The sequence below is a fragment of the Parasteatoda tepidariorum genome, chromosome X2, assembly GCF_043381705.1.
Source record: "Parasteatoda tepidariorum isolate YZ-2023 chromosome X2, CAS_Ptep_4.0, whole genome shotgun sequence".
Classification (NCBI taxonomy): domain Eukaryota; kingdom Metazoa; phylum Arthropoda; class Arachnida; order Araneae; family Theridiidae; genus Parasteatoda; species Parasteatoda tepidariorum.
Window position 1 is genome coordinate 31,475,301 of NC_092215.1, and position 13,803 is coordinate 31,489,103.

Consider the following 13,803-nt stretch of genomic DNA (forward strand, 5'->3'; position numbering starts at 1 on the left):
GTGTTAAACTTTATTTTTCCAACATGTAAAAGTGAGAGAGTTGTAACTTTGACCAAATATAACGTTATGTTTTTTTCATGTGGGATGTAATAGTCCAATTAACTTAAAATTGTCTAGAAGGATTTGTTATGCATTTGGCAATTAATGATAGTCTTTTATAAATAAATACTGGCATATAACTAAAAAAAAAATTAATGATTTATCAAAAGTAAAACTCACTTTTTATTAATTATAATTTATTGAACTTTTCTATTAAAAATGTAGATTTAAAAATTAGGGGTATAATGAAGTGATTTGGCCAAATATATTCGACATAGAGGATTTTGGCCGAATGGCAACATTTTTAAAAAAAAACATTAATAAATATTTTTTACATATGAATTTTATATATATATATGTATACATAAAATAAACTTGCAAAGTTGAAAAAAAGAATTAAGAAAAATAGAAAAAAAAATCCTCTTAATTCTTAAAACAAAACCTCAATTCTGAAAATAATATTTTCTGGAAAAAGTAGTATCCATAAAACAGCAAAAGAAATATAGTCCATAAGAAACGATTTTAAAAATGCAACACAATAATAAAAACAAAAGATTGCGTACAAAAGCAAAACAGAAAAAATGAACATCGATCTTAATTCTTGAAAGAAAGTTTCAAAGCTGAACATCTCAGTTTTCCAATTGCTGTATTTTCAATAAAAAATGTGAAGAGAAAAGAATAAAGTCTAATGGAAACCACCTTAATCGCAATATCATAATAGAAATGTTGAGATTAAAATTTGTTTATGGATATTAAAATTTTTAAACAAAAAATTTTATGCTAAAAATATAAATTTAATTTTTTTTCATTGCCACATTCTTAGAAGAAAGGGCCGATAAATGATAACATTAGAAACTCTTTAAAAAATACTATGCCATAATAAAAATTTTTTGTAAAATAAGCAAATGAGAAATAGAATTTTTTTTCTTCTTAGCTTTTAAAACATAACTTTAGCATTAGAAATCACATATTTCTATAAAGAATAAGATTAAAAAGAAAATCAGCAGTACAAAACTAGTGTTTCAGTATAAAGTAATCTAGGTTAAATTTTTCAAGTTTCGCAATTCAATTCTCTCCAGAATATAAATTTGCATGTCGTGTGTAAGTTTCAGAACTAAAATGTGTGTGAAAACTATTTGTAATAATGTATAGTAAAAAAATACAACGTTAGATTATTTATTAAATCTTTCAACAAAAAAAAAACTTGGTCAAAAAAAGACTTTTCCAAAATACTTCGCTGAGTTTTCGGTTTAAGTTCTGAATATTCGTTACATCCCCATTAAAGATAATTTTTTTTTAATATTAAAATGTTAATGACTAAAAAATTAACTAAATGCAATAGTAAACAAAAAAAAATTAGTTTCTTCCATAATTCAATCATCAGATGGAAAAAAAAAATCATTTTGGTATTCAAATTAAAATTAATCTTATTAATTGCATTTAAAAATCACCCTAAACAGGTTTTTTTCCCTTTCTATTTTAACACGCAAAAAATTTATAAACTATTTTTTTTTTCCTTAGAAAAATTACAAATAAGTTTACGTGATAATTAGAGCTAAAACAAACTCTTAAAGAATACAAAGTGTTGTACCTTGGACAGTTGAATGTTACACCTTAGATATCATTTTATTTCGTTGGGCCAAAATAAAAAACAATATTATTCATAAAAAGTTGGTATTTTATCGAAAGAGATTGATACTTATCACCTCAATTCTGTTTTCAAATGTAAGTAATTACGACAAGGTTTTATTTTCTTTTTAAATTTACTGACAAACTAGAAACACATGCCAGAAAAATATGAAATGGTCACCAACTCAGCAGATATTAATTGTTATAGATATTGACTAAATACTGAATAAAGAATATATCCTTTAGGCATTTCAATTATTTAAACTTTTCTAAAATACCTTCAGTCCAGGGTAAAACACTTTCCATATTGTCACTGCATGACAAGTTAATTAGGTATTTCAAATTATGTCAGTTTGATAAATTGTACATAAGTTTATAATTTCAAAGAGAGCAGCAGTCCAATTAGCAAACGTTGGCTTAATTTTTTTATGTCTTTTTTTTTAGAGGTCTAAGATAAATCTCAAACTTTTGGTTCCCAATAAATTCAACACAGCTCTCCGTAGATTCACAAATTAAGCTGTTATGCTGATACATAAACCCAAAATAATTCAATTATAGTGTCTTTTATAATTTAATAGATACATAGGTGCATTTTTCTATTTTAGTGTATTTTAAAACCCAGAAGAGTTGAAATTATATTTGTTTTAATTTTCGGTATTTGTTATTCTTATGCATGTTCTCTTACAAATTTTTGCGCTCAATTTTTTTCTTTCTTTTTTTGAAAAAGCCATATTTAGTTTAGATAAGATTTGTGTGAGTTTGATTTATTTTTGTCTTTGAAAATTATTATTTTTTTCCGTCATAAGAAGCTGAATACGTTTTTATTTTTAATTTATTTGGATCTTAAAAGAGGTTTTCTATAAGAAATCTAATGATTTTTCTATTTTTTAGCTACAAAATTGAATAAAATATTTTTATATGAAATTTTACATAAAATATTAAGTATGGATAGTAAGATTTTTTCACTAAAAAATAAAACTTTCATAGAATTCCAAATACAGTTGGGGGATAATACTAATAAAAAGCAAAGATTTAAAATGAAAAAGAATTTAAAATGACACAACAAAAAAAACTTATACAATTAATAATTTTTAGAAAGAGATCTCAAATGAAAAAAAGGTAATTAAATTTGGCACCCATGGAAAAAGTAATTATATTTGGCAACGAATATATATATATATATATTCGTTGTCTACCATTAAGACAACAAAAAGCTTATGACCACTTGAAATTCGCCAAATAATCAAAATAAAAAATATCTTTCAGTCAAGACAAAGAAGACATTAATATACTCATAACTCATAATCACACTTCTTTTCCAACAAAAGGATTTTATAAAAGAGGTGTTAGAAGAAATGACAGCCTAATGGGTGTTCTAGCAAGTTCAGGGGAAGGAAACTGCAGATCTGGTGCCGTTACAATAACAAAATATACATTATCTTTAAAATTAATGTTGCAGACTACATTGTTTGACCTACAGAATAAAAAAAAAATGGAATCTCTCAAAGTGAGCAGTAATGTGAAAAAAAGGACAAATAGAAAATATTATTTCAACTTACAGAAGTTGCAATAAAATTTCCTTCTATTTTTATCAAATTCACTCCCAAATTTAAAAGAAAAGTATGTAGTTTCCCCTGTACACAGGATTAATTATTCTAACAATAACAGGACAACAATGTAGCCTTTTCGTATTTGCCCATTTATAACAAGGTTGTCAAGAAATTATCAAATACCAACGTTTGTGCTTGTAAGTCAGTCAAAATACATTGAACTTCTCTTTACACTTTTCAGCTCTTAAATTCAACTTAATTAATCATTAAATGCCAGCAAGAACTGTAAATAAAATGAACAACTAAAACAGCATAGAACAATAAACACATCCATTTATTGAATGATATGATACAAGCAGGTATTAGTTAATTAAATAAAAACAGGTTTTAAAATTCTTAAATGCTATTGAAATTTCATGCTTGTATATACATTTTGACATAAATAGTTGTGAACTTCATGAGCAGTAGTTTTTACTGTTATATAATGCAAGTGAAAATTCATTGTTTAAAAACATAACTAGACAATTTTTATACACACTTCATCAGAAAACTATGCGAAGTCTTACATATTGCACACATACACTTATGTTTCATAAATGAGACTAGGTACTCCATTCATTTTTGAGTGCAACAATACTAATTGAGCAAATAAAACTTATCCATTTTTGCTAAAACTGTAAAATTCCTCAGTAATACTTACTAAAAACATTTTTTTTAACCAGTGACCATTGAAGTATCTCAAGGGAGGGGGCTCTCCCACCCTGAGTGTGTATATATATATATATATTAGTATTAATTGGGTTCGAATTATCTGAACTTCACATAATGGGATACACGAATTGAAATTTTAACTTCACGATTCGACCTGTTTTAAAATTAAAATAAAATTGATAAAACAAATTGTTTACCTGTAAATTATTTATCTCTCACTTAACAATATCTTTTTCATTCTATTTCACAGTTTTTTAAAAAGTAATAAATGTGTTTTCTATTAACCTGAATCAGTGTAGCATGCTCCAAATGGTTTCAATATTAGTTGAATAAATGCAAACAATTTGGCTCATGAATTTTTATTTGGTGAATTTTTTTTCTAAATTCTGTGTGAAAAAATAACAGATTAAAAATTTTACAAACTATAATATTTGAGTCATTTTTAGAAACTGGGAGACTATTGTGAGTTAATTAGGTTCTCAATTTTTGAATACATATCTTTTATGAATTTTCATATAAATGAAAAAGCTTTGATATAAAATTTGAGTTGAAGTCATAATGATTTGGAGTATGCCCCACTAGCTGCGGTTTTTAGAAAACACCCATTCACGAGTATTAAAATGTAGCAAATAAAAGCACATTGTGTAATTAAAAATACAAAAAGAATCACCAAAGCTTGTGGTGGGAAAAAGACATAAATAAAAATTCATTTTGAAAAATAAATTTAAGTACAAATCTAACAAAATTTTTTTTTAAACGAAAACTTTAGCTGCAATGCGGGTAAACAATTTATCATGATAAATTCAAACAAAACAGCACATTCACCACAATGAAGAACAATATTATGTAAGTTCCTAAAAAAAATATATTTAAAAAACTACAAATATTTATGAAATTTAAGGATAAAAAAAGTTAAGAAAGTATAGCTAATTAAAAAATATTAAGTAGGTAAATAATAGAATTAAAAAGTACATAGAAATAATTCAAACTCAGTTTTTTTTTGTTTAAGGGAAAACAGTTATAGTCTCTCAGTAGTAAATTTTTTATTAAATAAGAATTCATAAACAATTTTCAATGCAGCAAATTTTTAGGTTATACATTTTGCAGAAAACTAATTTAAAAAAAGTATTTTTTTAATAACCCAGTTTTGAGCTAAAAATCCCAGTAACCTTTTTTTTCAGCTAATAAAAAGAAATTTATTTGTATTCTAGGCAGTATTAATCATTAGAAAAAGAAATGTATTCACAAGTCAAGTGGGCTATAGATATTGATAAGCTATAATTTGGTGAAAATGAGTAGAGCAAGATTAACCTTTCTCAAAACTGGACTAGGTTAAACAAAAATCGCGACATTAAGTAAGAACCACAAGTGCTTGAATATATGCAATTTATACAATTGGTAAGTATGTGATAATTTTTAGTAATTGATTGATTTGATTTTTAGAGAAAGAATTATTATGGATTCAAAATCGCAACAATAAAACTTAATTATGTTCATCACAAGTTATTTAGTTATAACTTTAATCAATAAATACACCTTTATAATTAATAATTTAAGTTTGAACAAACTTTAAATCTTTGATTTATATGTTTTAACAAGATTACAGACTTCAAATTCAAAACCTTTAACAAAATTATATTAAAGATATAAGGTAAGTAACAGAAGCCACTCTTGTCTAAGATAAATTTTGTTACCACATGTCAATAAACAATAATATAGGTTCTAATTTACAATTTTGACTTCAATGTTTTTAAATTTTTGAAATATAACATTTTTTAACAAGAGAAAACACAAATATAAAAGAGAATTTCATCAATATGATTCATTTTATATTATCACAAAAATTGTTTAGAAATTCTTTCCAATTTTAAACATTTACAAGAAGCAATGAATTTATGTACAGTGATTATGAACATACACCACATCATTAAAAAAATTCAATTTTATATTAACAATAAATTTACAAAATTACATATTAAAACATGCAGTCAGCTGAACATTAAAGACTAGGTAACACTTCTCCATAAAGTGCATGATATCATTAGTAATAGTCCTTTAAAATACTTAAAAGAATTTTCAATTAAATAATAATGTAAAAATGCTAATTTTTAGTGAATATTTCACAAAACTGTAAAAAAAAAATGTTTTATGTTTAACTATACCTCACAAAAAATCTAAAGATACTATGTAGATTAAATAAAGAAATATATTTGAAGAGGGGCAAAATATAAATGGCTAATAACCAATTCAAAAGAAGAAAAAATTTAATGATTTAATTAAAATATATATACTAAGTTAAAATCAAAAGCAAATATGATTTAATTGAAAGCAATTCTAGGACAAAGACTATTTTAAATGTTACAACTAAAAATAGTTATTGTTAGTGTTCTATTTCATAAAAATAAACTAAAATAGAAAGATTGAATAGTTTAATTACAGCGATTTAACCCTTTAATGGGCCATTTATTTCTAGTAAGGGTTCATTAAAATACTTTTGGAATTTAGATGAAAAAAATAATTTAGATCAGTAGATAAAATTTATTTGAATTTTAACAACAATTTCTTGTGGGAAGTATGTTTACTACCACCTAATAGGTTTTATAAAAAAGTAAGAAATTTAATTACTTTCATTTGTAAAATAAATTTTATAATTACTCCAAACTGAAAAAGGAATTATATTTTATAACTTTTTTTACATTCCTTAAAAACGGGCATATTGTCAATAATTTTATACAATATTACTTCATCAGAACTGAAATTAATAACAAATGGCATGGTGGTAAATATAATTACCACAGTCTTAGAAAGGGTCAACGAAAACTGGTAGTTTTCTCAATATTGAACATTATTTTAAATGGTATATAAATAGGAATAGTAGTTAAAAGAGCAAAGTTTTCAAATTTAATATAATTGGAGATATTTTAATTTTTATGAAGATCTCATCTTAATTACAGGACAGTTAAAAATAATTTCATAAAGTAAACACAGTTATAATTAGGTTTATTTATATAAATATATATACATAAAACAAGTTTGGCAAAAAAAAAAAATGAGCAAAAAATTATACAAATTAATTAATAAACCACAAAATAAACCACAAAATTTCAATGAATTTGCAAGAAAAATATTACTTTTTTTTAAATGAATATGTAGCATTAATTTTTTTCTGTAGCAAATTTTGTACAATTGGCAATCGTTTATCAAATTACTAGTTTGTAATTTTCCTAAAATAGTTTATTCTTATTTTTAGGCAATACATTTATAATGCTGGTAAAAAAAACATGCTCGAATTTTCTTTTTTAATAATGAGCTAGTGCATTTATAAAGGATGATTTTATTTATTAAATGAAGTTGGTACTAGTCTAAAGATTTTTCTTCAAAATACTTATTGAGGTATTTATTGATATGTTATGCAATTTAAAAATTTGCATAAATTTTTGTATTCACGAGTCTGAGACTTTATTTAGGATAAGGGATAATATTATGTATTTACATCAATATGTAAGGCTAGTATCACTTTAAAATCAACTTCATTTCTTCTTTCTATGAAGTCCAAATAATTAAGATTATAAAAAAATTATTCCATTTTAAAAGAATATGATCAGAGGTCTAGAAAGTGGCACCTTGCATATAAGCAAAATTATGTCAACCATATTTTTTACTATAAGTAAAAAGCTTGGCTTCTTTTGAATAATTGTGATATTAGACGATAAGTATACTTCTGTTATTATGTCTCATTTTTTTCCTTAACTTAGAATGTTTTTTAAAAACAAAAATGTTTAAAAATTAACCAGCTTATAAGGTAAATGTGTGTAAAAAATTCATTCGTACGTTTTTGAAAGCTTTATTCAGATTTTCTAGAAATTGCTCCCGATTTTCACACATTAAAATTTTTAGCTACACCAGGAAGAGAAAATAAATTAAGTTCTTAAAATTAAAGTACCTTTTCTGGTAGAAGAAACTGTGTTGCAATACAGTGAGCACTACAGTATAATTTTCATACCACGGTAATTTTTAAACAACGTTCAAAGTGAAGAAACAAATTTAGCATTTTTTTTATCCTTATTGTTGAAATTTATAATTTTCCATTTTGAAATCTGACACCTAAATTCAACCACACCAGTCTATCTCACAGATGTTTGCCAATGAGTATTGCTTAAATCAGGAAAAGCAATATTTTCAAATTTATATTTATAAAGTTGTTTCTACAATTCATTTCTTTTTAATATTTTGCCTATAACTGTTAATTGCTCTCTAGCAGCATTAATGCCACTTAAAGCTAATTATTATTATTTTTTGCAAGGTATCAGTGATTTTAACATTCTAGGTTCCTTTTAAACAGTTGCAGCCAATCAAAACGCCATGAAATAAAATTTTAATAGTTTTAGAGAATAAACTTAAATAATTATCTTCTGCTTAGTTAATAAATTTTATTAACTTGTCTTTTTCTTTTTCAATTTCTTTACTGAAAATATGACACTAAGAATTAAAAGAAAAAAATATTAAGTACAACAAAAGGATTCAAATTATTCTGCCTATCTTGCATTTCAACATAATTCACTTTTATATATTGATGATTAAAAAAAATAAAATTTTGAGAGAGGTAGAAAGAAATAATTTGCTTCAGAAGGGGGTGCATGTGCAAGGATTTTCTGAGCATTTAGAAGCTTATATTTTCAAATCTTCCAATTAATTTTCTTTAATTAATTTGAATTTTTAGGAATTAAAAAAATTAGAAAAAAGTTTGCATTTTTATTTACATAAATAGTTTTTGATTAGTTGGTTGCAAGCAATTTAATAGTGAATTATATATATATATTNTTAAAAATTTTTTTAAACATGTATAAAAACTTAAAATGTTAATAAACAGTTTTTTTCTACATAAATTTTGATTTCCTCATTTTATTTTTTGGTCACCCCATTTAAGGGCCACCCCCCCATAAGGGCCAATTTTCAATGGAACGACAGGTGGCCCTTACCGAGAGGTTTCACTGTATTTTCAAATCTTCCAATTAATTTCCTTTAATTAATTTGAATTTTTAGGAATTAAAAAAATTAGAAAAAAGTTTGCATTTTTATTTACATAAATAGTTTTTGATTAGTTGGTTGCAAGCAATTTAATAGTGAATTATATATATATATTTGCATCCATGTAAAAATTGCAAATATAAGAATTAGGATAATTAAAAACTATTCACAAAAATTCATGTTATCTATTTCAATTTTGAACACACAGATTTAGCTTAATTTTTATAAAAATAATAACATCTGGTCACAGACAAATTTAAATCGATGAAGATTTAGCTATCGATTGACTAAGTAATTTCTACTACCAGGGTACCTTTAGAGTTTGAAACTAATTGTAAAAATAATTAAAATCATTAATAATATTTAAAACTATAATTCAATTTTGCTTGTGTTAATAGTTAAACTTGGAATGATACATTTTCTTGGCATGGATGTTCTCTGAATTGCATGTTTCAAACATATATTACACACAAATTAAGGAAAAGTTCACAGTGCAGACGCATTTTTCTTTTTTTTTTCAACGCATCATGCAAAATTCAATACAGTCATTTCATTTACTTCATTCAAATCAACCAAACACTTAAAAACTGTGCTATTAACCCAGTATGGCACCTAAGCTGCAAAAGGTTAGACAAAGTTGTTTTTAACTCTTCGGCTTTTTCCCACTACCAAAATGAAACCAACCAGATCCTTTTTTTCTAGTAGGTCCTAATTTAGCACCAGTCAAAATAGCAAGTTCAGGATGAATATTGGAAGGAAGGCTTCCACTGCGTGCTTTGGCACTAGGTGAATCAAGGAGAAGTTCAGTAACTGCTACATCTGGATGACATCGACGACCTTTAGCAAACTTAGCTATTTAAATAGAAAAAATTCAAAAATTAAGCTATAAAATGGTGAATAAAAGTTCAAAAAAGTATAAAGTAAATGTATAAGAATTGTTAAAGATTATGACTAAAGTGGAACATGTTTGAGATTTTTTTAGCAAATCATTTATATTTCCAGTTCAATAGGATTAAACAAACATAAATAAAAGAACAAAACATGAAAATAAATATAGAATTAGTGAAAGATAATTATACAATACAGAGATTATAAAAGAAATATAGCAATAAAGAAAATGAAGGAAATAAAAATAAAAATATGACCACCGAAGCTTCGGTGGTCATATTTTTATTTCCTTCGTTTTCTTTATTGCTATATTTATTCTTTCTTTTGAAAATTCTGCTGCTTTTAAGCGCGTTTCTTTCAAAGAATGTTTGTCAATTTAGAATTAAATATTTTGTATTCTTTTACTATTTTATAAAAGAAAGTTATTTTAGGGGGATTGTGAAAAATTGTGCACAGTAAAAAAATAATTAAGACAGTTGTTTCCCTGCTATAATTAAGCATTATCAATATTGTGGTGTCACAAATAATTTCACATTTTGGCAGTAATGATGGATGAAACTAAATTATTGTTAATGCTAAAACTTTATGGCTAGATGTGAAAGGAAAATATTAAACACTTTACGAAAGCACCTTTCTAAATAATACTAAACAATGCTACACATTGATATTATTCAAAATCACTTTAATAAAAAGTTAATTTTAAAATTGCTTGAATCATAATTTGCACAGATTTTGTCAAAAGTATACTACTTAGGTTTAAAAACTAGCAATTTAATTCTCATAAGTTATTATTGGAACATACACATGACTAGTTATGAGATTACAAAAAAGAACTGCACATGAAATAAATAATAAGAAAAACAAGTGCACTTTAAAAAAAACAGTTCTGTGTTTCGCAAATTAATAAGCTAAAATTATTTTTGTAATTTAAATATGGAAGACTTAGGCAAAAAAACTGACCATGGAAAGTTTTCATTGACAAAATGCAACTTTACAAAAATGAGTTACTGAGTGATTTCCTAATAAGCCACATTGAAAAGTTCAAATTACCAGCATTTAATTTTGATCTTTATCGAACAATAGATTTAATGCTTTCTTATATTAGTTTTGATACTTTTCAAAAAGCGCTTAATAATAAAACATTTAGCAGTGTATTTGTTTTTCAACATCCTTAGAAACTACTAATAAAAAATAATTCAAAAAAATTAGAGGAAAATTATGGATCCACAGAAGAATCTAATCTTTGCAAAGGACAGGGTATCTGCTACATTTTAGATTTTCCAATTCATGACTTTTCATGACTAATTTCATGCATTTTTCATGACTTAACGAAGTTAATGTTTTCTCCAACAAAAGCACAACAATAAATTTAAAAAAGCTTTATAATAACATTAAATGAAATGATAGGTATAACCAAAACTGTTATACTCTGAATCTTCATATTTATAGATTTTAAATTTAAAAAACAAAGTAAAGAAAGAGGTAAAGCAATGAAATAGCTAAAAAAAAATACAAAAGCAAACAATTTTTTTTCTTCTTTTTTGCAGCAGAATTATATTCTAAAGATACTTCTCTTGTTCATCAGAAAGAAAAGAAATACTCCAGATGTTTCTGCTTTCATTTCGGAATAAAAAAAATTCTGCCTGTGACTGGGTTGCTACAGTTAGAATTTTAAATTGATAAAATTAAAAAAAAAAATAAAAATTTTGAAACCACAGAAGTTTATAAGATAATTGCTCTAGAAATGATGTTTTTTCTTTCATTTTTTGAAAGAACACCATAATTTTTAAAGAACAGGATAAAAACATTTTATATTTTAATAAAATATGACTGAGATGGGATTTTGTTACAAATTCAAATATTCAGAACACCATGAAATCGGGGGAGGGGTTGAATTCCATTTTAAAAATTAGAATTTTTGGTGACCTAAATGCATAACTTTCCATGATTTTTTTTAAAAAAAAATAGTTAAAATCATGACATTTCATGACAAATTTTGATCAATACCGAAATTCACGACTTTCCATTATTTTTCATGACTTTCCAGGTGCGCGGATACCCTGAAAGGATGTACATGAGGATTACCGCAGAAGGTTAATAGCCACATTAAACAGTACAAGTACTTAAAACAGTATATTTCAGTACAAGTATACTATTTCAGCATATTCAGTAAGTATATTTCAGAACAAAAATATTTGAAAATTGACATTATACCTCTAGGCCTCTTAGGCTTTTGCTTATTTTGGACAGCTAATCTTGCACTACGTTTTGCTTCTTCAGTTACTATAAATGCTGAAAAATTCGAATAACATCAATAAATAAATACTTTAAAAATCAGAAATTTAAAAGAAAATATGGAATTAGTTTGAGCAGTTTTTAGATACTTGATAATAAATCTTTCTTTTCTATTTTTATTTTCCGTATTTCAGAAAATATACATTTCTAAATACATTATCAAGCTAAATAGCAACATTTTTAAAATAACATTTTTTTTTTTAATGATAACTTAGTACCAAGCAGAAAAATTATCCTCTTCCCAATCTCAGCAAATTAAAAAAAAGAAATGTGAAATGGAACTTAGAAAATTCTTTAACTCTAGCTTTCCATTTTAAAGGAATTTATAAAACTATGTACCTCTTTTACAGCACACATAGGGGTTAAGCTAATTAGTTTAAAATGACAATATTGTTAAAATCTATCAGGACAATAAGTTACATGATATAAGCAAAATGTATGACTAACATCAAGGAACAAGATTAAAAAAAATAAAAGTGAAAACCTTGAAACATTTCTCTCCTTATGAGGGAAAATCATTTCAGTAAGTTAGAAAGAAACAAATTAGTACTCAAAGGGTTAACTAGTGCAGTTATTAGATTTAACAAATTTCAAAATTCTATCAGCATTTTTAATTTTTTAGTCTCCAAAGTAGATATATTTATCTTATCATGTTTTGCTACACTTTTAAAAGGATTTTGTGCTTAATAACCAGTTAGTTATATGACGAAAGCACACAAAAAATGTTTCACCTTTTTAAGACTCTGCATAATTCACAAGAAGTAATGCTTTTTGGCAAATGATAATCTATTTTCATTACTGCTGTAAGCTTGCAACAGTTATTAATGAATGTTAGGACAGATTTAACATATTTTTTGAAAGCGCTTTTTATGTTAATTCTGAAAATAGCACAAAAATATCCATATGAAGAAAAGCAACATCTTTGAAAAATTTAAAAACGTTTGTGATCTAATTTTTCAATATTTAAAAAGTCACTATATCGCAAGGGCAGATAGAAATTTGCAAAAATTGAAAAGTATTCATTAATTTCGATAATTTTCATATAGGTGCAAAAAATCTCACAAAGTTAGCAATTAACAAAAGTTAATAACTTTGAAAATGTTTAAGTTATTTGTCCATTCTAAAGTCCAGATAAATCTTTACAACAAGATATATTTATACATATGTTACAAATGGAAGTACCTCATTGAAATGTGAAGTGTAATGTTAAGTAGCTTATATGCGTTTTTCAGTTGCTTATATATATAATGTGAAAAAAATATAAGATTAACTAAATTTATACCTTGCTTTTCATCATCACTAACTCGTTGCCTTTCAGTTTTAAAAGCACGAATCCATTGTTCTTTCTCTGGTGCAGTTTTAGCATAAAAAAGATACCATTTGTCTTTGTCACGGCAGTAAATTTTCCATGCATTTTTTACAGTTACTGCAAAATGCGAATCTGCAAAAAAATCAATTTATTGTTTAGAAGTAAAAATTGTTGTAGTCAAGTTTCATAGTAATAAAGTTTGTTACAACCAATAAACAATTGAGAAACTTACAGCATAGCTTCAATGAATAACGCATGTATTACATGATTTAACATGTTTTTCAGTATACTATACAAGCAGCAATTTGGAAGTAAATAATTAATTTCATCAGGCCAACAGAAAAAACATTGATT

At 25.2% G+C, this 13,803-nt stretch overlaps 1 protein-coding gene across 3 annotated transcripts in view; it reads right to left on the minus strand.

The window, feature by feature from the left end:
- Positions 1-9,459: 9,459 nt before the first annotated feature.
- LOC107440911 (Rho guanine nucleotide exchange factor 3) overlaps positions 9,460-13,803 on the minus strand; it is a 239,393-nt gene continuing 235,049 nt past the window's right edge. For all 3 annotated transcript variants that reach the window (XM_043041001.2, XM_071188378.1, XM_071188377.1), the window contains 3 exons: positions 13,423-13,581; positions 12,060-12,137; positions 9,460-9,809 (listed from right to left, as the gene is read on the minus strand). In XM_043041001.2, coding sequence (XP_042896935.1) covers positions 9,601-9,809; positions 12,060-12,137; positions 13,423-13,581 — 446 coding nt within the window. In that variant the 3' untranslated portion in view covers positions 9,460-9,600. The remainder of the gene's footprint in view (positions 9,810-12,059; positions 12,138-13,422; positions 13,582-13,803) is intronic.